Source organism: Pelodiscus sinensis, chromosome 4, assembly GCF_049634645.1.
Source record: "Pelodiscus sinensis isolate JC-2024 chromosome 4, ASM4963464v1, whole genome shotgun sequence".
Classification (NCBI taxonomy): Eukaryota; Metazoa; Chordata; order Testudines; family Trionychidae; genus Pelodiscus; species Pelodiscus sinensis.
Window position 1 is genome coordinate 129592980 of NC_134714.1, and position 24927 is coordinate 129617906.

At 55.8% G+C, this 24927-nt stretch overlaps 3 protein-coding genes across 6 annotated transcripts in view; 1 reads left to right on the top strand and 2 right to left on the bottom strand.

Annotated features, from left to right (window-relative positions):
* FAM111A (FAM111 trypsin like peptidase A) overlaps positions 1-14752 on the bottom strand; it is a 29001-nt gene extending 14249 nt beyond the window's left edge. Inside the window, exon 1 of one of the 3 annotated variants that reach the window (XM_075928957.1) lies at positions 14071-14752. The gene's annotated coding sequence lies outside the window, so the exon portion shown is untranslated. Of the gene's footprint in view, positions 1-5238; positions 6066-14070 lie in introns of those variants that run through there. The other 2 variants (XM_075928958.1, XM_025183539.2) reach the window with 2 other exon arrangements.
* On the top strand, positions 10569-13334 carry LOC112545434 (macrophage-expressed gene 1 protein-like). Its single transcript, XM_025183537.2, has one exon. The coding sequence runs from the start codon at positions 10609-10611 to the stop codon at positions 12985-12987; it is 2379 nt and encodes a 792-aa protein (XP_025039322.2). The 5' UTR covers positions 10569-10608; the 3' UTR covers positions 12988-13334.
* On the bottom strand, positions 13235-24750 carry CNTF (ciliary neurotrophic factor). 2 transcript variants are annotated; one of them, XM_075929113.1, is made up of 3 exons: positions 23436-24750; positions 22310-22462; positions 13235-17234 (listed from the first exon to the last, which is right to left on the bottom strand). In XM_075929113.1, the coding sequence occupies exons 1-3, from the start codon at positions 23496-23498 to the stop codon at positions 16767-16769; spliced, it is 684 nt and encodes a 227-aa protein (XP_075785228.1). In that variant the 5' UTR covers positions 23499-24750; the 3' UTR covers positions 13235-16766. The 2 variants fall into 2 exon arrangements, with proteins under 2 accessions (XP_075785228.1, XP_075785229.1); XM_075929114.1 differs by having other exon boundaries at positions 22310-22852; positions 23436-23486.
* Between the last annotated feature and the right edge of the window lie 177 nt (positions 24751-24927).

Genomic DNA, 24927 nt, shown 5'->3' on the forward strand with positions numbered 1-24927 from the left:
GGGCGGAGCAATGGAGCCCCAGTGCCTGCGCTGCCTCCTGGAGCTGGAATGCTGCGAACAGCTGTTCCAGCTATGAAGCGGGGCATGGCCCCCCTGCGCGAGAGACGCGGAGGGGGCCGCTGGGTTGCTCATGGTTCTGAGGAGGCCTCATGTAGAGAGTCCAGGAATAAATATCACTTTTCTGGCTACTGAGCGGGAGTCAGGCCAAGCACAGAGGGAGGGACAGAGCTGCTTGCTTGCTGTAGCCTGGGCTCTGCTGGGGGGCACGATGGTGCTGGGGATCAGCAGAGCCCCTCAACCTGCACAGCCCCCTCTGGCAGCCCCCAGCTGCTCCCTGGCACGGCCACTATTGGGAGAAGATGCCCTTGCCTCCAGGTTGTGCAGCTCCTTGGCCACCATGGGGCCCAGCGACGGGTCCAGCACCAGCACCTTGGCGAAATCGGCCTGGGCCTCCGCTATATTCCACACGGATGCATGCGCCTTCCCCCGCTTGAAATAGGCCTTGACGTTGTCTGGGGGGAGAGCGTGGGGTGGTGCCCCTCAGTCCTGACTCACTGCCTCTGACTAGCCCAGCCATGAGCTCCCCACTCACACAGCTCTGCCAGCGCCCCTCAATCCCAACCCACAGCCCCTACTAGCCCAGCCCTGGGCTCCCCATGGCCCAGCTCTGCCAGTGCCCCTCAGTTTTGCCCTGCAGCCTCCTGCTATCTTAGCCCTGGCCTCCCCACCCCCACACACGCTGCTCTGTCAATACAGCAGCTGTCCCAACCTGCACTTCCCCTTCCCAGAAACCATGTGACTAAGCTAGCTTTCCCCAGCTGTGAGTCAACTGTGATTTTCCATGTCCTTGCTGATGGGTACTGGCAGAAAGTTGATCACATGATCTTTTTTCCTGATTAGTGCAAATAAGATCTTATTGTACACCTGAAAGTTATTCTGGAAAAAGATAGGGCATGAAATCAAATTAGAATATCTCCCAGAAGAACTCCATCGCTACAGAAACCTTAGGACACTGGAGTGTATCACCAGTATCCTGCCCAGAGCAGGCCTCTAATATCCATCAATGTTTCATTTAAGGGTTGCAGAGATCAAAGCTCCTTCCAGGGAAATCTGACAGGCTGGCCACAATGCAGTTGCTCCTGGTATTATGGAAGAGATGGCTAAATCAATGTGGACCATCATAATCAAAATGAAACAAGGATGATTGTAATTAAATCCCACATGCTGGTGTCATGCTGCAAGGGGAAAGTGCCCAGCTTGCTGCATTCCTCACTCTGTCTGGGGAGCACAGGGGACAGATGAACTTGAACCTGCCCAAGCTGGGGGGACACGTACTCCTGGCTGTGCCCACTGAAGCTGCAGCCGCCATGGTGGGGTGCTTCTCTTGGCCCCAGGCTACTGTGATGAGAGAGGTTTGGGGTTGTCCTCTCTCCCTAGCACAGTCTGCATCCTGAACCCCCTCATCCTCAGCCCCATCCTAGAGCAATGAGTTAAATGAAGCATGGATATTTTCATTTAATTTTAAAAAAGAATTGAGCTAAGGACCCGAGCAACGCCAAGCACATCTGATAGGCTACATCTAGACTGGCATGATTTTCCGCAAATGCTTTTGACAGAAAAGTTTTTCCGTTAAAAGCATTTGTGGAAAAGAGCATCTAGATTGGCACGGACGCTTTTGCGCAAAAGCACTTTTTGTGGAAAAGCGTCCGTGCCAAGCTAGACGCGCTTTTGCGCAAGAAAGCCCCGATCGCCATTTTCGCCATCGGGGCTTTTTTGCGCAAAACGGTTCTCAGTTGTCTACACTGGCCCTTTTGCGCAAATGCTTTTGCGCAAGAGGGCTTTTTCCCGAACAGGAGAATCATTGTATTTGCAGAAGAACACTGACAATCTTACATTAGATCGTCACTGTTCTTGCGCAAATTCAAAGTGGCCAGTGTAGGCAGCGGAAAAACTTGCCAGTCTAGACACAGCCATAGTGTATATATAAAATAACTGAATCAACCCAGCCTCTAGGACAGTTTTTCCCAATTTTATTTAGCCAGAGAACCCTTTTAAAAAATGGCCCAGGGAAACTGGTCTACCAAAAAAAAAATCCAGCCCACTGCTAAGACCATGGTGGCCCCGGGCGACCACCCAGCTCACCTGCCCTAAGACCAGCTCTGGGGGATCGGGGGAGTGATTGGGTTCTTGCAGAACTCGTACTTTCACTATTTGGGAAACTGCTCTAGGGTATTAGCAATGATCACTTGCCTTTCCTGTCTGTTTTTGTAGATGGCGGGAACAGTCACTGCATTAGTTACCCTGTTCTATGGGAGTTGATCATTTCATTCCAGGTCAGATCAGTTTCGGGTTCAAGAGCTTCACCAGCAGCGGAAGCCTGAGACACGTCTTGTGCAGCAGCACCATGGGGTCTGAAGGGGGCTCCGTGGCCTCCTGAGGTCTCTTCCAACCTTCATCTCCCATAGTTCTGTGATGTGGAGGGACTCCTGCATTCCCTACCGAGCGCCAGCCTTCCCATGTGTAAAGGAACTGATGGGCCCTTAATAAAACTCAGTGAGGTTTTTGATTGGCCAGCTCTGTGTCAAAAGGAAGGGAAAAGGTCAATGGGAAATCAGGCCCATGAGATGGACAAAGGGAAGAGGCCAACAAGCCAGGTCAACCTGATTGGCAGGGCAGGCTGGCCAATGAGAGTGAGGAGGCTGGGAAGAGTCCCGTCCTCCACATGAGCTGGAATCACCTGGGTTAGACAGAATGGGGCAGAGCTAAGGAGAGAGCAGGGGCTTGAGCCGAGCTGGGGAGCAGAGCCAGGCCAGCCAAAGACAGCCCAGCAGCATCCAGGCTGGGAGCAGGGCTGCAACCACAGAACCAGAGCGGCCAGAGAAACAGCCCAGGAGCCGGAGGCAGCGCAGCAGAGAGTGGAGCTGGGGCTGGGCGCAGCGAGCAGCGCAGGAGAGCAGGGGGGACCCTGAGTTGAAGCCCAGCGCAGGGCAACGCCACCAACCAAGGAGGCCTTGCAGGCCAGACGGGGGAGGGGCTGACACTGGGGAGAAGGGTCCTGCAAGTGTCTGATCTGCAGCATCCCTGCAACACAGCCAGGGCCCGAGGAGGTGGTCTGGGACCTACAAGACACAGACTGTGACCTGTCCTGACGTCCCAGAGACACTGTGTGGGAGGTCCCCGTGCCACAGAGCGGAGTGAGGTGCTTTCCAGGAACCTTTTCCATTTCCTCTTATTCGCATTATTTAAAACGGATTGTTGTTTAATAAATTGTATTTGCTTTGAACCACGTGTAGGCATCAGTGGCTCAGGGAAACGCTCAATGAGAAGAGAGCACCCCGGAGCGGGGACACCCTAGCCCCAGTCCTAGGTGACCACAATAAGGTTGGGGGGGGTCAAGCCCCCAGGAATCCTGGGCCCAGCCTTGTTGGGGTTACGAGGACTCTTCCACACAGGAGAGTGGAAGGGAAACCCCTGAGGTCAGAGAGGAGTCTGTGTAAAGGAAGTGGGAGCAGGGACTCAGATACTTTCACTAGCCCATTTCACTGGGGTAGCGTAGGAGCCAGGAAAGTTCTCCACAATAGCAGCACCATGCGCCTGCTTACACAGGGACCGTGAGCTGGCAAAGGGTGCAGGATGTAGCCTCATCCCCTGTGCAGCTGGTACAAGCGGACGAGTGTACCTGGCTCCCTGTGACCCCACAACACCTGGCTGGGACCCAGCAGCACTGGAAAGGGATTTGTCTGGGGCCATGTGACTGATCCGGGGATGAGGATGGGAGAGAGCAGCCCCATGCGGTGCATGGCAGGCAATAGGCCAGAGGGCATAAGGGCCAGAGAGGCTGTGTCAGAGAAAAATGAGAGGAAATAAAGCAGGCGACAGAAGGGGGATGTGGTGGGGAAATTGTAGGAGACCTGCTGATCCAGCTGATGAATCATAGAACACTAGCAGTGGAACAGACTTGGAGACATCAAGTCCAGTCCCCTTCCCTCATCACAGGATCAAGCCCCATCTAGCTCATCACTGCTAGTTGTCTGTCCAACCTGCTCTTCAATATTTCCAATGATAGAGATTCCACAACCTCCCTAGTAATTTATTCCAGTGTTTAACCACCTTGACAGTTAGGAACTTTTTCCTAATGTCCAACCTAAACCTCCCTTGCTGCAGTTTAAGCCCCTTGCTTCTTGTCCTATCCTCAGAGGCCAAGGAGAACAATTTTTCTCCTTATAACACCCTTTTTGTACTTGAAAGTTGCTATCGTGTCCCCTCTTAGACTTCTCTTTTCTAAACTAAACAAGCCCAATTTTGTGCACCCTGCCTCGTAGCTCATGTTCTCTAGACCTTTAAATCATTTTTGCTGCGCTTCTCTGGACCCTCTACAATTTCTCCACATCTTTCTTGAAATGTGGTGCCCAGAACTAGACTCAATAAACCAACTGAGGCCTAATCAGATCAGTGCCTGGCAGCTCCATGAGTCCTTCTGCGTCTCTGGTGCAGGAGCAGCCTCTGTCTGGTCTGGCCTCCAGCAACGGGAAAGAGACACCCTGCTCTTCCAGCAGCTCTGCTCCTGCTGAGCAAAAAGGCCAGCTTTTTATAGCTCCCGTTCCTACCCCACTCCTCTGCTTCTGGCTGGGTGCTCGTGGGTATCCTGGATCTGCCCAGCAGGAGGCGATCTCAGCTCTCTCCCTGTCCGGCAGGGCAGGAAACCACGCCCCCTCGCTCCAGTGAGCTGTGCAAGTCACTATGTGCAAGCCAGCACTTGTGAGAACCTCTCTGATAACAAACGCGTACAAATAACTCAGTGATTTGGGGGCAGAGTGAAACCTGAAGAAGGCTCCCCCTGAGACAGGGAAGCCCCCGTGGAGCAATAGCATTTCTGGAGCAGGACACCCCAGGAGCTGTAACAAAGATGGGGAGCACCCAGGGGGATGAAAAGTGGTCTGGGATGTTCCCCTGGGTCCTGCTAGGCATGGGGGAGCCTCCACTCCCCCGGGAAAAGGGGAAGCTGTCAGAGCAGGAACTGGAACAGGAACCTCCACCGCCTCCACAGAGAGACTCAGCCCCTGGACTAAATATCCCAGCCTTGCCCACGGCTGGCAGAAGGAGCCATGGGGAAGGCTCCGGGGTCAGTCCTGTGCTGTTCATTTAGGTGCAGCGCCTCAATGTGGTATATGGGGGCAGGGGACTGGACCTAGTATTCTGATATAGGCCCCTTATTCTGGCTGGGAGTTAGGTACCTACGTGCATTTGAGGATCCAGGCTACAGAGCTCAATTTCACGCTGTCCCGTTCCAACCGGCTGCGGAACAATCGCTTCCTGACACCCTGCCCAGACGTTCCGCCTGGGACGCTCGGCCCTTAAAGGCACAGTCCTCAATAGCACAGGTTCCTCCAAGTCTCTTTGGGCCACACAGGATGGGGGCCAGTGAGCCACACCAAGGCTTCCCAGGAAATCCCACATCCTCCAGCTGCCACAGAGCGCGACAGTCCGGAGCACAGGCCCTGGGGCAAGATCTGAGGTCTGAACCAAAGGCCGCAAAAAGCCAGGCTAGGAGGAGAAGTCAGGCCCTGTCAGCAGGCAGACGCTCGCTTACAAGTTTGCTACCCAACTGCTCATCCCAAGTGTCCTGATGGATTCCTTCCTTATGGCAAGACTTTTCCCCACAGCTCTCTGCCTGGAGCTGGGGTTATGGTTCAAGTAGAAATTAAGTCCCTCTATCAGATGGGAGTGGCTCTGGCTATTCTAATGTGGCAAAGACACAGCGAGCATCGCTAAAACACAGGTACTCCTGTCCTGGGTATTCCGGTGAACACCTTCCAGAAGGCTCGGTACAGCCCAACACAGAGTTACGGCATCAACCACTGGGAGAGGGTACAGAACATACCAATGCTGGGTAATGACCAAGGTGGGGGCACAGAATGATGGATCATGGAGATAGAATCACAGAATCCGAGGGCTGGAAGAGACCTCAGGAGTCACTGAGTCCAACCCCCTGCCCAAAGCAGGACCAACCCCAACTCAATCAACCCAGCCAGGGCTTTGTCAAGCCAAGACTTAAAAACCTCTAGGGATGGAGACTCCACCCCCTCCCTAGAGAACCCATCCCAGTGCTTCCCCACCCTCCTAGGGAAATAGTTTTTTCTAATATCCAACCTAGACCTCTCCCACTGCAACTTGAGCCCATTGCTCCTCGTTCCATCATCTGTCACCACTGAGAACAGCCTCTCTCCATCCTCTTTGGAACCCCCCTTCAGGAAGTTGAGGGCTGCTCTCAAATCCCCCCTCACTCTTCTCTTCTGTAAACTAAATAAGCCCAAATCCCTCAGCCTCTCCTCGTAAGTCATGAGAGATGTTTGGTTGGATCCAGCCATAGGGTTGGTAATATGCCAATACAGAACTTGTCTCCACGTATAAAAGAGACATTGGGGGGGTGGACCTTGGCTGGATCTAGGGAGCAGCAGAGAGTCCCATTGCTGACAGCTGAGTCCATGGTCCTGAGCCTACATGGAGAGCTGTGGTCACCACCCAGTAGATCCTGGAGCCTCTGACAGGTGAGCCTGATTGCACTGACCACAAGGCCATCAAAGGCTGGCGCTTCAGCTGCCCCCACTGCCGGGCTGCCCCCGGGAGCCTCCTGCCTGCTGTGCAAGGTGCGGGGGCATAAAAAGGGGGTGCTGATGTTAAGGTGTCCCTCTCCCCGTGCCCCATCCCCATAGAGTGAGCAGGGGCCTGGGGGAAAGGGTGGGGCAGGAGGCGGGGCCAGGGTATTGGGGTGTGAGGTAGTAGCTAGAGTGACAAATTCTAAACAATGGATCTTGTGCTTAAAAAGGCTGGAGGCCACGGATGCAGAGTCTGTGGGGCACTAACACCGTGCTCCATCGGCCATGAACGTGGGCGAGGGCCGTTGCCGGCGAAGCGACGCTGTGGTCTTGCCGGGTAGTGCTGCCAAGGGCTGCCACGCCAGCTCCCTGCGGGTCGGTACAGCACCCCTCTGGAAACCCCTTTCCAGGGCTGCATAACGGGCTGTGCCTGGAGCTCGCCCCGCTCCATCCAACCCCACCGAAGGAGGGGGATCTATGATCTGACCATGCAGGAAAGCCCCCGTGGCGGTGGCTGATCAGGCTGGTGTGCTCTTTGCACTGGGGGATGGCTCCCTCTGTGCAGAGCAGCGATTCCCAGCTGCACACATACACACACGGCTCTGAATCAAAGTGTGTGTGTGTGTGTATGGGGGGGGATTGTTTTCTTCCAGCTGCATCACGGACAGTAGCTTGATTGTTCTGCAGGCTCGTGGGAAGCCCTTGAAATGTAGCGAGGTCAGGGAGGCCTTGAAGAGAAGGAACACGGGCAGGAAGGAGGGAGGGTGGGCAAGTCCCCACGGTGTGTGTGTGGGGGGGGGGGGCTCTGAGCAGATTTGAGTTAGCCATGCCACAATGATCAACCCCCAGCCACCTTCAGGCTCCGGCTGGGCTGGGACACTGAAAGAACTTTCACCCCCCCCACCCTCAGTCAAAATTTGCTGTCACAAATTGGTCAATTGGATAGTTATAAAAGTGATCTCTAGCTGGTATCAATGGGCCAGGTCCCAGCTGGGTCAATGAGCCGTAGCTCCACTGGTGTCAATGGGCCAGGTCCCAGCTGGGTCAATGAGCCGTGGCTCCACTGGAGTCAATGGGCCAGGTCCCAGCTGGGTCAATGGACCAGATCTCAACTGGGTCAGTAGACCAGGTTCCAGCTGGTGTCAGTCGGTTGGATTCATGCAGTGGGACTCTGCTGATTTTCCCTCTGGTGTCTTTTACCCAAAGCTGCAAGGGGTCGGGTCCAGCGACACGGCTCAGAGACTCTAGTTGCTCGTTAGTGTTTGGACATTCTTGTAGCAGGTCTGGGCCATGCAGCCCACTGCTCAGCTCCGGCTGTGGATGTGGCTAACACAAGGGGCTCCAAAGGGTTTTATCAGCCCTGGGGTTCAGGGCTGCACCCCCGACAACTTCTTCCTGCTCCCTCCCATGAGACTCTGCAGGCAGGCGGAGCCAGAGCAGGGCTGGCAAAGCCGACGGCCCAGGCTACTGTCCTCGGAGCTGATGATGTGCCCGCAGGACTGGGCTGGGGGAAGGCTGCAGGATGAGACCCCACTCTGTTCAGGTCACTGTGGAACACACATTGTTGGCTGGGCTGAGACATTACAGCAAAGAGCTGGCTGGGAGCTAGCAGGGGTTGTTTTGGGGCTGTCTCCCTGACTATGCAAGAGGGGAGAATGGCCGCGGGATGCACTGAGGGGCACCCACACTGCTGGGGGAGGGGAGGGAGAAGGCCAAGGGCTGGACCCGCAGGCAGCGTGGGCTGGAGGAGGCACTGACACTACTGGGGGCAGGGACCCCGGGGCTGGGACAGCAGGAGTCTGCGGGGCTGGATTAGGGGCCACCAGCAGAGCAGGTGGTGGGAGGCGTTCAGGGCTGGTATAGCAAGGGGCTGCATGGTTGGGATTGCGGGGAGAGGGCAGAGGTCAGGGCTGGCAGAGCCAGAAAGAGCCCCATTCTGCATCTGAGCGCTGCAGCCCCACAGAGGACTGGCAGCGACTCAGTGACCCTACCCTGATTCCCCACGACCTTGGCCACTAGCCCTGCCCAAATGCAGCCAGCTGCTCCTGCAGGAAGGGCTGTTGTTCCCCGCCGCGCCCCGTTTTCAGAGCCAAAGCAGTGGTACCTTTACTCTTTTTCTCCAGGAGATGCCAAGAGTAATTTAAAGGGGGCCTGGCTTTTCCACCTGCTGAGTGATCGGCACACGCCAGCGTTCCTGTACTTAACACCACACAAGCGCCCACCCCCTGTAGCAGCAGGGTGGGGGTATTTGAATCACTTAAAGTTTTTGTCAAAGTCTGAAGCGGTTTTGAGGAAGGAACAGCCAGACTCCCAGGGGCCCTCTCCTTCCGTGGGGCTGCTGGGGCACGTAGGGGCTGCCCAAAGCCAGCGCGCTCAGCCTGCTCCCAGCAAAAGCTGAATTAAACTCGAGACGTGTTTGTTTTCAGACAGAGCACATCACCGGTAAACGCCCCGAGAAACTAGCAACGGCCCTAGCAACAGCCACGAATGCGGTATCCTTCAGTCATACCAATAATAAAACGCGCTTGTCCGAGGCACGGCACGGCCGCCCATGGAACAGCTCTTCTGGCTTTATGGGCCTGTCACTTCCTGTCCCAAGTTTCCATTCTGAGAGCAAAACTGCCAACAGGTGGCTGCCTGGCCTCCTCTTGCGGTTTTAAAAACGCCTCGCTGGGTTGTGTTGGGTTTTCAGCCAGCTGTGCCTGTACCCATGGAGGGCTGAGGGCAGCTCTCTCAAATTCTGGGGGACACTCAGCACCACCGTCCTTAGCCCCCTCCCTCCAGCCGCTCCCATGTCTCTGCAGCTGCTGGTCCTTCCCCTAGTGCAGGGGTGAGGCAGCTCAGGCCCGGGGGCCAGATATTGTCCCTGAGGCTCAGGGCTCTCCCCACCGCCATGCCACCACAGAGGTGGAGCACACAAAATCTCGCTTGTGTGCAGTCCCCAAATGATTTTTCTGTGGGTCAAAGGCCCTGACACAGAAAAGGTCCCCTCTACGCCTGCCCTAGCGCTTGGGGGTTTCCGTCCCAGGCTCACAGGCACACGCAGCCCCTCAGGTGGAGCAGTGAGGCAGGGGAAATCCCCTACCAGTGGTTGCTCTGAGCGTGGCCTGCAAAGCGCCCCTTCCACCTTGCCCACCTCCCCAGTCATCCTCTGCCCTGTGGTCCCCTCTCTGGCCCAGCGCCTCTCCCTCGTGGCCCCGTGCAGCCCTGCACCAGGAAGCCCAGCTGCTGTTTCACTCCAGGGCCTCCTCCAGGCCAGGCCTTGGTCGGCTGCCAACACAAGGCAGCAGGTGGGGGGAGGAGAGGATGGAAAGGGGTGTGGGCCTCACTTCGGGCAGCCCTGGGGCACGTTACCGAGCGGGGGGCAGCTCCTCCCACCGCTCAGCACAGAAGAAGGGTAGAATGTTGCTACCCCTGCCCCCTGGGGGCTGTACCCCTCCTCAGGCAGGGCGCAGGACGCACAAGGTGGGTGACTCGGTGGCTCAGAGCAAGGCCATGGAGAACAGAGACAAATACCACAGCTCAGGTTCCCACCTGCCTCCCGCCTCCTCTAGGAGCTTCCTCCTCCCTCCCTCCCCCCCATCTTCCCCTCCGCAGCCCCCCAGGTCCAGGGCTTCCCCTGCTTGGCTGCTCCACACTGCGTCACTCTTCCCCTTGTGCTCTGGCCCGGGGCCCATCCGCCTAGGGAAATGCCGTGGCTGGAAGAGTGCAGCAGGCAGGTTGTGAGTGGGCGGTGCACGGGACTGGAAATTCCCAGGGCTGACCCAGCCTGTTTGCATCTGCTCCCTGGGGGGGGTTTCCCGGGGAACTTTCCAAAAGGAGCGGGGGTGGGGCTGGACAGACAGGGGGCGTGGGTATGCGTGCGGGGGTGCTTGGGGGGTGCAGATGTGGGTGTGGTTTGGCTGAGGAACTTTTCACTGGTCGGTTTCTCTTCCTTTTTTGTGGGGAGGGTAAATCAGATGACAACTCCAGTGACTTAGTTCAGGGTCCGCCCCGAGGCCTCACCTCCACGATGGCCATTGGTCAATCGAAGAGTTCCTCTCTCTCTCTCTCTCTCTCTCTCTCTATTTATTTATCTGCACATTTAAAAATCAGAGGCTTCCTGTACGAGGAACCTGGCTGGGGAACAAGCCCAGGCGGCGTGGGGGAGAGAGAGGCGCCGGGAGCGGACACAAAGCCCAGCAGCCGCCGCATTCCCCCGCAGGGAGCCCAGCTCCGGCGTGGCACAGCCATGGGGCCGTGGGTCTGGGCGCTGCTGATGGCCGCGGGCGCGGGCGCTGCGGACCCTGGTTTCCAAGCCTGCAAGCAGGCCCTAAACGTGAGCGTGCTGGAAGTGCTGCCCGGCGGCGGCTGGGACAACCTGCGCAACGTGGAGGTGGGGCGCGTCATGAGCCTCAACTACTCGCAGTGCCGCACCACGGAGGACGGCGAGTACCTGCTGCCGGATGAGGTGGAGGTGGTGCCGCTCCGGGAGAGCCAGGTGCAGGTGCACGCCGAGCTGATCGAGGACTGGCTCTCCTACACCGACGCCTTTGCCCGCTCCGTCAACGCCGAGGCCTCCTTCCTGGGCGTCCTCAACGGCAAGTTCTCTTGGGCATGCCAGGAGACCAAGACCCACAACGTCTACGACCAGACGGTCACTACCCGGGTGCAAGTCCGGCACCACATCTACTCGGTGAAGGCCCAGCCGGCCTTCACCCTCCACCCCAACTTCCGGCACCAGCTCCTGGCCATCGGCAACCAGCTGGAGAACAACCAGAGCCGGGCAGCCAGGTTCCTGGCTGAGGTGCTGGTGCTGAACTATGGCACCCACGTCCTGACCAGCCTGGAGGCCGGAGCCAGCCTGATTCAGGAGGACCAGGTCAAACAGACCTTCCTGCTGGACAAGTTGGCCGAGAAGGCTGGCATCACCGCCTCGGCCTCCGTCACCTTCTTCAGCAAGGTCAATGTGGGGATTGGGGCTGCCACGCAGGTGCAGGACGAGCTGACCAAGAGCTATCTGGAGAACACGGTGTCCTCGCGCATCGAGAGCCGGGGCAGCGTGCCCTTCTACCCAGGCATCACGCTCCAGAAGTGGCAGGAAGGGATCCCCAACCACCTCGTGGCCATCGGCAAGGCCGGCCTGCCCCTGCCCTTCTTCATCACCCCGGAGGCCCTGCCGGAGCTGCCGGCACCCACGGCCAAGAGGGTGGCCGGCCTGGTAGACAAGGCCATCCACCTTTACTACGCCATCAACACCCACCCGGGCTGCGTCAAGGCCGACGCCAGCAACTTCAACTTCCAGGCTAACGTGGACGACGGCTCGTGCCAGGCGGCCAACACCAACTTCACCTTCGGGGGCGTCTTCCAGGAGTGCGGCGTCGTGTCGGGCGCGGACGGGGAGGAGATGTGCCAGCCGTACCGCACCCGGAACCCGCTGACGGGCGACTTCTCCTGCCCGGCCGGCTACACGCCCGTCCCCCTGCACGGCGAGGAGCGCACAGCCAGCAAGCCCCGCGCCGAGTGCCACAACCAATGCCACTCCTGCTGGTGGTTCTTCAGCTGCTGCCATCAGGAGTGCGGCGTCCGCTACTACTCCACCACAGTGCGCTTCACGGCCTACTGGTGCGCTGCCCCCGGCTCCGTGCCCCAGGGCTCCGGCTTCCTCTTCGGGGGGCTGTACAGCGCCGGGGAGGAGAACCCGCTCACCCAGGCCCACGCCTGCCCCTCCTACTTCTACCCGCTCTCGCTCTTCGACGGGCTGAAGGTGTGCGTGAGCGATGACTACGAGATGGGCGCCCGCTTCGGCCTCCCCTTCGGCGGCTTCTTCAGCTGCCAGGCCGGCAACCCTTTGGCCGGGCCGCTGAAGGGACAGAGCCCGGGGCTCCTGCAGGATTTCTTCTACCAGGACTCTGCCACTGCCTACCCCATGAAGTGCCCCCAGGGGTACAGCCAGCACAAGGCCTATCTGAGCGACGGCTGCCAGGTCCTCTACTGCCTCCAGGCGGGGACCCTCTTCGCCCAGCAGCTGGCTCCCATCAAGCTCCCCCCTTTCTGCCGCCGGCCCGCCCCCAACGCCAGTGCAGCCGAGACCATCCTGGTGCGAGGGGAGGGCAGCCAGGCCTGGGTGAAGCTGCAGGGCAGCGAGCATTGGCGGCCAGCCAACGCCACCGATGAGCAAGAGATGGCCCAGCTCTTCCAGGCTCAGCCCCGCAGGGGGCCCACAGGGGGCGCCGTGGCTGGCATCTCCGTGGCCGTGACGCTTGTGTTGGCAGTGGCTATCGCGGTGGCTGTCTATGGCGCCCGGCGGTACAAGAACAGGGGGTACCAGGAGGTGCAGCCCGGCTGCCTAGCAGAAGAGCAAGGGAGCTACGGCACCACCGCGACGTCTCTGGGGCCCGGCTCAGCCTGAGGACCCCTGGACTGGGCCATAGCTGAGTGGCCTGCACCCCGCAGGGGGTAGCAAGGTAGTGGCTTTCAATCACGAGTGCATTAGCGTTGCAGGCTGGTTCAGGCACCTTTCTGGGGAAGGAGCCCCCTGGCGCTGGACCAGAACTGGGACTCCACTAGCCATTGGAAGGGGGCTCCTATGTTTGGCCAGCAGGGGGCACCGTTCCCCCACCAACCGGGACAAAGGAAAGTAGGTGCCAGGCAGTAGGAAAAAAAAAAAATCAACCTCTTAAAGGGGAGGGGGCTCTGGGTACGTACGGACCCCAGGTACAAAAAGCCTGAGAGTGATTAAAATAGTGTGTGGGGGAAGTTGTGTGTGTTTCAGCTTCCTGGGTGTGGTGGGGTCAAGGCTCTGAGTGGTTCCCCAGCCCCCAGGGCTGGCAGCTTTATGAAAAGAAGGAAAGCTGAGACTCTGGGGACTCTTGGGACCCCAAGAGCTGGGTCTTGAGGAACGCACTCACCAGTGCAACAAAACCAGCCAGGTTCGGCCATGCAGGGATCCTCCCGCCCCACCCGCCCCGAGCAGCCTCAAGCGGATTCTGAGCCTAGCCAGAGACCTCCCCCCCCAACTCAAAACAGTCCCACCTCTCTCTTGGGGCCTGTCCTCCTGCCCTGCAGCCACCCACAAGCCATTGCTGGGGGGGGGGGCAGGCCTGAGGTGGGAGCCCCTTTCCAGCAATGCTGCTCTTCCAGACAGAGTAAAACCGGGGGATCTGACAGTGGGGGAGTGGGGGGAGATTGTGGTAGGTTCGGGGCAGGGCCCAGGTTACTTGTCAGTTTGCAGGAAGGTCGGGGCAGTGCTGGGGAGTGGAGGGGTCTGGGGGAGGGGGGAAGGGGATGTTGAGGATCAGATGGACTTTCAGTTGACATCAGTTTGGGGAGGTGGGAGCCAGCTGTGGGGGCTGGTGGGGAAACGGCGAGGGGCCGGAGTTTGAAAGGGGATAATGGGAGGCACAGGCTGGCGGGGCGGGGCGGGGCGGGGGGGGGGGAGTGGGTAGAATTAGCCCGGACGGCAGTGCGCGAAGGGCTAACATTCCAGACTCACCCAACCCAGCAGTTTAGGGACTTTCAGTTCGATTTTTTCTCGCTTCCTTTTTGGTTCGCTGGGTCTTCAGATGTGTATGCGGCCGGGACCAACGGGCTGTAATTTGGGGCAGGGAGGGCCCAGCTCAGAGCCAATTGCATTGCCACACAGCTGCCCTTACATCTCTTCCCAACAGAGCGGAGCGTGGGCCTGTCTCCACCCACCCCCTGGTCAGGCCCGGTTGGGTTTTCACTAAACTAATAAATGGTGTGTGTCCCTCCAGCAGGCAGCATGGGCTAGTGGTTAGGGTGGAGAGAGCTGGGAAGCAGGCGTTTGCCACTACTCCCAGCGCTGAGCTACCCAGTAGCCTCGACGCCCATTCCCGTGCCTCAGTTTCCCCCATTACCCATGGACTGACACTTGGGCAGGGCTGGGAGGGCGATTCACTCCTGAGGCTCGTAAAGTGTTTTGAAAAGTGGCGTTACAGTCAGGGACAAAAATGAGAAAACCTCCTCCTGGCCAAGGCAAATCACTCCAAGGTTCCCCTCTAAGAAGCAGAGCTGGGATGAGATTGCCACTTACCCTGCGCAGCACTGAGGGCTGGCTGTGCCCTGCCCCTTCCAGGAGCATGGAGCCGGGCCCCACCCATCTTGCCAAGAGGACTGGCACAGCTGGCAGCTCCCCTGCAGACCCCCAAGCTTTTCAGGTCACTATTAAAATAGCTCCATTGGTCATTCCGTCAGCACAGAGATTACATAATTCCGGCCACTTTTTTTTTTTCAAAAAGGAAAAAAAAAATCAGTCGCCTGCCACCTCACGTGCACCAAAATAGGCACTAGAACAGGTGGACCACACAGCGCAACACCAGCCCGGGGAGACGAATAGAGTCTAAAGGGGAGACAAGGCCCGTGTGTGGCTGGGGCCGTCTTACCTCTTTATAGAAACACACATGGATAGCACCTGTTTAAGGACATAAGAATGGTGAGACCAAAGGTCCATCTAGCCCAGTGTCCTGTCTTCCCACAGTGGCTGATGCCAGGTGCCCTAAAGGGAATGAACAGAACAGGAAATCCTCAAGTGATCCGCCCTCCCCCCATCACCCATTCCGCCTCTTCTAACAGAGGCTAGAGACACCCTTCCTGCCCATCCTGGCTAATAGATTCATGGAGGATAGGTCCGTCAATGGCTATCTAGTTTTTTTGGAACCCTGTTAAAACCCTGGTCTTCACAACATCCTGTGGCAAGGAGTTCCACAGGTTGACTGCACAGCACGAAGAAGCACCTTTTTGTTTGTTTTAAACCTGCTGCCTGTTAATTTCATTTGGTGACCCCTAGTTCTTATGTTATGGAAACAAGTACATAACTTTTCCTTATTCACTTTCTCCACACCACTCATGATTTTATAGATTTCCATCATATTTCCCCCTTAGGCTCCTCTTTTCTAAGCTGAAAAGTTCCAGCCTCAGAGGGCTATTTTTTTTCTGCTTGCGCTTTACCTTAAAAATATCAGGCTCAAAGTTGGGGGCCTGGTTGTGCAGAACAGCTGGAAGAAAGGTCCAGGTCTGGATTTGCAGCTCTCAGATGGATTTATTTATTTTAACTCAGAGCTCTTCTCTCCTACTTGTTTGCAAAGTGCTTGAGTTAAATACATGCTTTTAAAAAAGCCAAACCAAAACCCACACACACACTTCTTTCCATGACTAATCTGGATCTCACACGTCAGACCCCACCCCTGCTCTCCATCCATTCAGGGAGACAGCCAGGAAAAGCAGCACACATGAAACAACACACTTTTCGAGCCTTTGGGATGCTGCTCTTGCCTCGTCTCTGGGGCGGCTGCAGAAGGAGGTGAGGGGGAGGCTGAGAACACTCTTCCTGGGAACGGGTGGAACTTACTGAGGCTGCACAGAACAGCCACAGCAGGGCTCTCCTGGCAACTGCTCCTCCCTGTTCAGAGCTCCGGGGAGGGAGAGTCACCCCAAAACAGCCACAACAATCAGTACAGACTTGGGGGGGGGGGGGTCTCACAGCTGGGACCAGGGGGATCTCCATTCTCCTGTGACTGACGCAAGCGTCTCATGGGGCCGGTCCCACTGCCAGGCCTTGGGCTCAGCACCTGGGCGATGGGGATCGGGTGGGGAAAGGGCGTAAGGTCCTAGCCAGATGGTTCACAAGGGGCAGCTCCTCCAGCCACCTGCCCTGCAGCATGGATCTGCCGCTCACTTGACCTTCACACCCTGGCAGCATCCACCCCTGGGGTTTAGCCTGCTGCCCCTCACTGTAGCATCTGGGCCTCTCCTCCCCAGAAGCTGCTCCACAGCTCAACTGCAGCTTGCCCCCTCCCAACGGCAAGCAAACGGGGCCATGGCCTCCCAGGCTGCCAGACGGGGAGCACCTCCCGTCTCCCCTCCCCCCACTTCTCTGAACACTTTGCTGACCCTCCCCATCTTCCGAGCCAAAGGAAAGGGGAGGGGGCAGGGAGCTCAGAGGTTTGAGTCCCCCCTAGCCCTATCTTGGACAGTGCCTGCCCCTCCCTCCCCTGACAGAGCCAACAGGGGTGGCTGGGAATAGGTTCCTCCTACAGCCCCTGGCTGCCGTGTCTGGGGTATCCTGCCCAGACTCCCCATCTGTGCCAGAGCCAAGGGCACAGCCCCCCACCCCACTCCTGGGCTTTGTAAAGGGAAGGGGAAGGCCCCATCTGCCTCAGGGCAGGTTCTTCATTCTGCCTGGACCTGGCACCCACGGGCAGGGCCAGACCCTGGGCTGTGCGTGGCCACCTGGTGCAGGTCCCGCACGGTCCGCACCGCCCAGTGGGCCAGCTCCTGCAGCACCTTCAGCCCCCGCAGCTTCATCTGGAACAAGCTGAGACCACCCAAGGCCGGCGGGCCGGCCGCCTCCCAGGCCAATCTGTCGCACCCCAGCAGCTCCTCCAGCTGGCGGGCCAGGGCCTGCACCTGCAGCAGGACGGAGCGGATGGAGGCATGGAAGTCTGTGTCCAGGGGGGTCAGGTGAGTCCTCTGTTCCTCCAGGACCTCGCCCAGCAGCGCCTGGAATGCCCGGTAGGCCTGCAGGCCGGCACCCAACCGCTCCGCTGCTGTCATCTCGCCCTCTGGCTGCGCGGCAGCACTCGGCACCCCGTCCACCGAGTCCAGGCAGATGCTCCTGTCCAGCCCCTGCTTCTCCACCTGGGGGGGAGGTTCAGTTAGAGAACAATCAGTCCCCCACTTTCCCCCGTCAGCCCCACCTGCCCTGTACACCCTATCGCCCTTCCCCGGCCCAACTCGGTCACTTCCCCTTCCCACCCCACCCTCTCGCTCCTCTCCAGCGAACCAGAATCCATCTCAGGGCAAAGGGAAATCCCAGCGGCGCGGCAACAGACTTTTTAGGCACCTCTTGGTCAGCGTTTTCACGAGGCTCTGATGTATCTTGTACAAAATACGCCTGGTGCGGCATCACTTAAAAACTCCCTTCGCTGCCCATTTATTGTCTGGGTAAGAAGTGTGGCAACAGCGCCTGTAAAGCTTGAAGGTTCTACTGGGCACCACTGCTGTGGCCTGTCGCAGTGTGGGAAAGGCAGGCCCAAACCAGCTTGTCAGAGACAGACACGCTGGAGCCCTGGCCAGGTATCAGCACAATCAATTGGACAACTATAGAATCACAGAGCACTAGAACTGGAAGGGATCTTGTGAGGTCATCAAGTCCAGTTCCCTGCCCTCATGGCAGGACCCAGCACTGTCTAGACCATTCCTGATAGGCATTTATCTAACCTGCTCTTAAATATCTCCAGAGATGGAGATTCCACAACCTTCCTGGGCAATTTATTCCAGTGTTTCACCACTCTGACAGTTCAAGTTTTTCCTAATGTCCAATCTAAACCTCCCTTGCTGCAGTTTAAGCCCATTGCTTCTTGTCCTATCTGCAGAGGCCAAGGAAAACAATTTTTCTCCCTCCTCCTTGTAACACCCTTTTAGGTACTTGAAAACTTCTATTGTGTCCCTCTCAGTCTTCTCTTATTCCAATTATTTTAGTCTTCCTTCATAGTGCATGTTTTCTAGACCTTTCATTATTTTTGTTGCTCTTCTCTGGAGCCTGTCCAGTTTCTCCACATCTTTCCTGAAACGTGGAGCCCAGCTAGTGAAACAACCCTTCTGTGGCGGGGAGAAAGAGGGACAATAGGAAAACTGGGAGCTTCTGTGTAACTAGATTGCCTCCTGCCTCAATGCCAGCCAGAGGTCGTTCTCAAAGAGGGGAGAAGGGAGGGGACACACAACCAGTGTTCCCTCTAAGCTGTGCACTTGTGCAGGTGCTCAGGAGAGGTTCAACTGCTGCCCACCCGCTGAGCAGAGCATCCGCTGCTAGGTTTTGGTTTCTACTGGTGGTGCACATTTGCACATGCCTCAGTGCACATCGAAAACATTATTCTGCACCTGGATAGAAAAGATTAAAGGGCACATTGCACACAACACAAATCACCACTCTCTCCCTATCTCTACTCAGGACAGCTACAACACTTGGAAGACACAGGAAACATCTTTGAACCGGGGGATGGGTCCTGGCTGGGAGGCTTTTCTGCTGGAAGCTTAGAGTGAGAAAAATCAATCTTTTGGTTTTAAGTTGCCCCAGCTTGTTAAATGAAGTATTACCGTATTTTAGCACATATAACCCACAGGTTATATGCATTTTTACAAACCCTGCCCCCTGCGGGGTATACAATTTTGTTTTACTCACCTGGTGAGTTCCTGTGCAGCTGCCAGCCTCCGGGCAGGGGAGCGCTCATCCCCCGGTTCCCGCACAGCCGCAGGAACCAGGGGGATGAGCGTTCCCCCACCCGGAGGCTACGCAGGCACTGGGTGGTGAGTACCCGCAGGAACCAGGGCGTTTAGGCTGGCTAATTCCCGCTGCCCCCCACCCCGGCACTGTAAATTAGCTAATATACCCTGGCACAGTTTGAAAGAAAAGTCTTGTATACCCTGTAGGTTATACTCATACACAGGGGATACCAGATTTTTTTTTTTTTTTTACTCAATTTGTAAAAACCGGAGGGTATATTTGGGTGCGGGGTATATTCGCTAAAATACGGTAATTGGTGTTTCACTGTTTCCCTTGTAACCAGTTCGAACTTTTATGCCTCATTACTTGTAATCACTGGAAATCTCTCTGCAGTTAATACACTGGCTTTATGTAAACCAGTGTTTGGACTGAAGTGTTGGGAACCGCCCCTCGAGCGAACCGGACCAGTGCATGTCATTTCCCATTGATGGAATGGCCACCTAGGAGCTGGTCCCACGCCGTGGGCAGTCCAAGATATTCATTTCTGGGAAAGGACAGGGACTAGGCTGGTGTGCTCCTATATGTACTTCACACGTGACTGGCCAGAGCGCTGGTGTAACACAGTGGGGGCGTGGCGCTAGGCATGCTAGAGGCTGCATGTGAACGGACCAGGAGCGATTGTTTGCACAACAGAGCAGTACACAAGGCACTCCAAGTTGGCACAGTGAGAGGACGCAGCTGACCAGATTGTACCCTAGGGCAGGTCAATAACCCATCCCTCATGCCCTGTGCCAGAGCAGGGCAGGGCTTAGGAAGGAAGGGGGAACTTTATTAGGAACCAGAACTTGGTTGCTACAATCAAAGCCCTGGGCCTTGGCTGCTCCACACTGGAGAATAGAGACATGAGCAAGGAGATGGTTTACAAAAGACAAAGCAGCCTGCCCCTCACCCAGCCCTGTTCTCTCCTGTTTGCCCCAGATAGCCCTTAGCAGGGACCACTAGTGGGTAGCCACTGGCCAACCTGTGTCCCTGAGCCACGAGCTGGATCTGCTTTAGTATCCTCTGACAGAGGCTGGTTCTTTAGCTTAAGATGGAGCAGGCCCTGCTTTTAGCCCTAGAAGTCGCTGATTCAAGCCCTGGTCTGTCAAAACAGCAGCTAGCCCCTAGGTTGATGCCCAACCTAGGCTGGTGACTGGGGGGCACATGAGTGGCCCTTCCTCTCACCAGACTGCAAGATTGTCATAACCAAGATGGGCTCCTGGGACAGGGCAGTTTTGTTCACGGTGCTTGTGTGCCTAGAACTTATGGGCAGTGCTGATTGACCCCTGGGCTATGTCTACACTGGTGCGATCTTGCGTCATAAATATGCAAATGAGGCTAAGCGTGGAATATCGCCAAGCCTCATTTGCATAGCTAATGAGCCACCATTTTTGCAGAAGAGGCTCTTGCACAAGAAGGAGGATCTGCACTGCCCCCTCTTGCGCAATGCCGCCACGCTGATTATTTTCAGGAATAACGGCATTGTGCAAGAGGGTTTTTCTTGTGCAAGAAGGGGCAGTGTAGACTCTCCTTCTTGCACAAGAGCCTCTTCCGCAAAAATGGTGGCTCATTAGATATGCAAATGAGGCTCAGCAATATTCCATGCTTAGCCTCAGTTGCCTATTTCTGGCGCAAGACCGCACCCGTGTAGACAAAGCCCAGCAGTGCTGTGATTGGACGCATGGCTCTTACAGTCCGTGTCGTGAACAATCAGCAGGCACTTCACACAACCTTGCTTTAACGGGGTGTCACTTTAGCAATCACACTGGTGGAAAAAGCTACATTGATGGAAGCCAGGGGAATCGGGCAACCTTACTCATGGGCAATGGAAAACCAAACATCTCATGGGCCACACTCAGCAGCCTGCAGACCAGAGGGTGCCCAGCACTGCTCTAGGAGCTGCCCATAGTGGTACTGGTCAAACATCCTGGACAGGGGAGACGCACACATTTGGGGAGGTGGAACTGGATAATTTTTGCACATCTCCCCTGGCCACAGCATCACCCTTGGCTGGTCAGGCCATCCCAGGATGCCTGGATGGGAATTTCAAGGAGAGGTTACGTTGCCTCTATTTGGCACTGGTAGAATCACAGGGTCTGGATCGATAGCCCACAACTCCAGAAGGATGCTGATCCATTGGAGAGGGGTCACAGAAGAGCTGGGAGAATAATTAAGGGTTTGGAAAACCTGGCTTCGTGTGACCAGTCTCCAGGAGGAAAAATCATTTAGCTGAGCAGAGAAGGAGAAGAGATGAATTTATTTGGGTCCACAAGTCTGTGGACTGGGAACAGATATTTATTATGGGCTAACCGAGAAAGTTCTAACCCCCTCCAAGAGCTGCAAGGTGAGGCTAGAATCCTGTATGATCAGCCACTGGAACAATTTAGGGTGCAGTGGATGCTCCAAGCACTGACAGATGCTTTGTTCCAAGCTCTGCTCTAAGAATAGTTTGGGGCAGGTCCCTGGCCTGTGTTTTGCAGACTAGTTCACAGTGGTTCCTTCGCCGGTTGGAATCTTATGAATTGAATTTACTCCTTGCCTGAGCAAGCATCAAATCAATGCAAAAGCAAAACGGCAAAGATCCTGCAGGAGTTGCCCTAGAGCTGGCTAGAAAACCAGTCAGGAGTATCTAAGGATGGTGTGAGGACTGGGGGGAATGTACCCCAAGGCTTTGCCAGACTCAGCACCCAGTGGCCCCGGGCTTGTGTGATAGCCCCAGCCTACAGCACCGGGGAGAAAGGGATTCAGACTCATGAGCCATCCGGGCTGCTTCCTTCTAGCAGGACCCACAAGGTGGCCCCATACCAGAGGTACCTTGAATATTAATATTCATCTTTCCCAGTCAAGCTTGGTTGAGACAAACCCAAGGTCCTTCCCTGGAGCTTAGACCCAGACCCTGCCTGAATTCCCACACTGCACACAACAGCCTGTGGACATAGGCCAGCGGAGGCCCTCTCAAATGCTGAGCACAGGGAGCATGGTCCATGTCCTTGGACCCTGATCCAGGTGAGGCCAGAGCAGCTTTCAGCTTGTTAGTTCGATCCCCGCAAGGGGGCACGAGACACATGCTCTTAAGCACCAGCCATGTTCTACCTTAGGAGGTGCTCGGTTTCTGCTTCAAAGGGATAGAACAGAACCTGCCCTAAAGGGGCAGAAGGAAGGAGAGGACCCTGGGTCGTCCGAAGCGGATGGAGGGGGCGTTAATTACTCATCTCCCTAGCAGCAGGGAGAGGGGGAAAACACAGGACGAATTCGGTCTATACCCTGCATTCTAGAGGCTCCAGCCCCTTTACTCACCCCCAGGGTTCAGTCTGCTGGCTGACCAGATTCCCTCCCACTCCTTCCTGCTCATCAAAGGCAGCGTTGGTGCAAAAGGTGCCACCTTACATGGCCGCCAGGCGAAATGTCAGTTCTAGCAGCCAAGGGATTGGCGCAAGAGGGGGAGACTCACGTAGGACTCCAGGAGGCTGGCCACGTCACCGTGGATCTTCCTGGCCAGGAGGATGGTGCGGTTGTAGAGTTTGTGGTGGTGGAGGGTCACAGGGTTTTGCTCAGCTGAAGCCATAACACCAGCCAGCCGTCCTAGATGTTGACAGCAGCTGAGCTGAAGGGATCATATAGGGCTGTTTGCACCACGGCCAAGCCAGAAAAATCCCTTGTTTAGCTCGCACATTCCAGCTCTTGAGAGCATTAGCCACTCACGTGCCTCTCCCCACCCCCACCCTTTCTGCCTCCATGGCCTGGGGAGAGCACGAATGTGTCTGCGCTAAAGGTCAACAAAGGCGGATTTTTCATTTCTTACCATGTCTCTCTTCCATGCTGTGTCAAGCTGCCTGGCCCAGAATCAGTCCCCCATTCCATCTGTCCGTCCAGCCTCCCCTACAGCTCCCTCCTCTCCACAACTCTGCATCTGTCCCTCAACTTGTATACCAGGGTAGTCTATTTCATTTTGTCAACATCCACATTTCTGGTCAAGGTAGAGTCAAGGTCCAGACTCCAGAGAAAACAAAAAGCAATTGTAAGTCAGTAAGATTCTGAGGTCTGTTCAAAAGCATTGGGCAGTCTGGATTCGGCCTGTCTGCCCAGTCACTAACTCTGTCATACATGGTTGTCAAATGAGTCTCCTGCTAATCCCCCATTGCAGCTATATCTACACTGTGGCTTTCAAACAGCAATTTGCGTAAATTTTTCCACTTCTGCCCATCTACATGGGGCCAGCTGTCAGGGAAAAAACCTCCTCTTTCTGAAGATCCCTTATTCCTCATAAAACGAGGAATACCGGGATGCCAAAAGAACGTGCCGGCTTTTTCAGAAACTGTTCTGAAAAACTGGATGCGTTCTCTGGACGAAAACTCTGCAGTCTAGACATAGCCTGCGATTAGAGAACAGTTGACAATTCATTATTTCCCCCATCCACTCTGTCCCGCCTGGGAAGTTGTCTTTCCCATTATACTGACCCATGTCTAGCACCCATAACCCTCTTTCTAGACCTGCAGGCATTTCTAGCTGTTAATCAAAGACAGACAAATCTCAGCCAGATAAATGAATGTAAGAGAAAATAAGAGTGCATTCCCCACCTCCACTTGATATTTCTTGTCCAGCAAAAGTGGTCTGATCAGAAGCCAGAGCCTGCAAAGCATTACACAGGGGTCAAGGGTATTAAAAATAGGTGTCTAAAAATAAGTGGCTTGATTTTCCAAGATGTTGAGCCCTTTGCTGCTCCCCACTGTGGTCCCCAGGAGCTAGTGGCAGCTCACTGGTGCTGAAAAATCAAGTCACCCTCTTTTACGTTGATTTTAAAATCTTGGCAAAGAGTCAGAGGATGTTTTCTATCCTCATGGGCCACTACTCTCCCCTTTCTCTTGTGCTGGGACGGGAGAGCACCACTCCTGGGCACCGCAGGCCTGTAGCCCATTGCTGAGGGCATATGCAGCCTTCCCCATTTCTGCACACCTGCCCTGAGCCTTGCTGGAGCCTGATGCTTTTGGTGATGGTAGGGCATCATCCTAGCCAGAAAACAGCCCCTGCATACAGCTCAGCTTCATTTCCAGATATTCTTGACCAGGATTCAAATGGGTGAGGCAAAGGAGAAAGCCCCACCCAGCTGGCATGGAACATGTGGACCCCACATCCTTACCACCCACATTCCTGCTTACCCACAGTCCCCTGGGAATTTCCTGGGGGTATTTACTCTGCTCAAATGTAACTGAAAAACTAATGGCGCCGACACTGCTTACATAAATCCATGTCCTACACCCCTCTGATGCCAGCATAATCCACTAAAACCACTGCAGACAAGCTGCATGCACCAAGACAAACAACTTTTATTGCGTTTTCCTTTATACATTTATTTTGGTTATGTCTTACCCAGATTCAGAGAAAACAAGTTGAAAAGCAGAGTATCCCTTTATTACATTTTACATTACCCTTTCCCCAAGGCCAACTTGGGTTCAGGTAGCTACCTGGGCTCCCCCTCTCGCTGTGGGACAAGACTTCTAGCAAAGGTTTGTCAGCTTATGCATTTCCTCTCCCCAGCTTTCGTTCCATACTAGAGGGGTGTGCCAATGCAACAGCTGTGTTGCCACCTGGTGGCTACTGCAGGTAGTGCTGCTAAGCAGTATAAAGCTTAACCCCCATCCCCAAGGTAGGTTTCATGCTAATCCAGGTTGCGTCCCCTGTCTCCCCACCCTGTCCCAGGAGTTGAAGGATGCCCAGCCAGCTCTTTCAGAAAGCATCAATGCCACGTAGAGCGGCAGCAGTGACAAACAGCGGGTGGCCAATGCCCCATGCACAAAGCAACAGCCCCTCTGCAAAATTCAGCACCCTGCCATGAAGGTGAAGCTCACAGGAAAGAGGCAACCCCCACTGTGCAGGGTACAGCTTACATGGGGAGCACCCCCACTGAACATTAAGGGGTGGGGGGAGGGATGTTAAGTCAGTCACCACAAACCAGCCTACATGAAAGGGGAAAAGGAAGCAGCCTACACACAGCTCCCCAGTGTGCTCCCGCCGCTGGAAAAAAAAAAAAATACATGGGAAAAAAATACAAAAATGTTTATTGCAAACTAC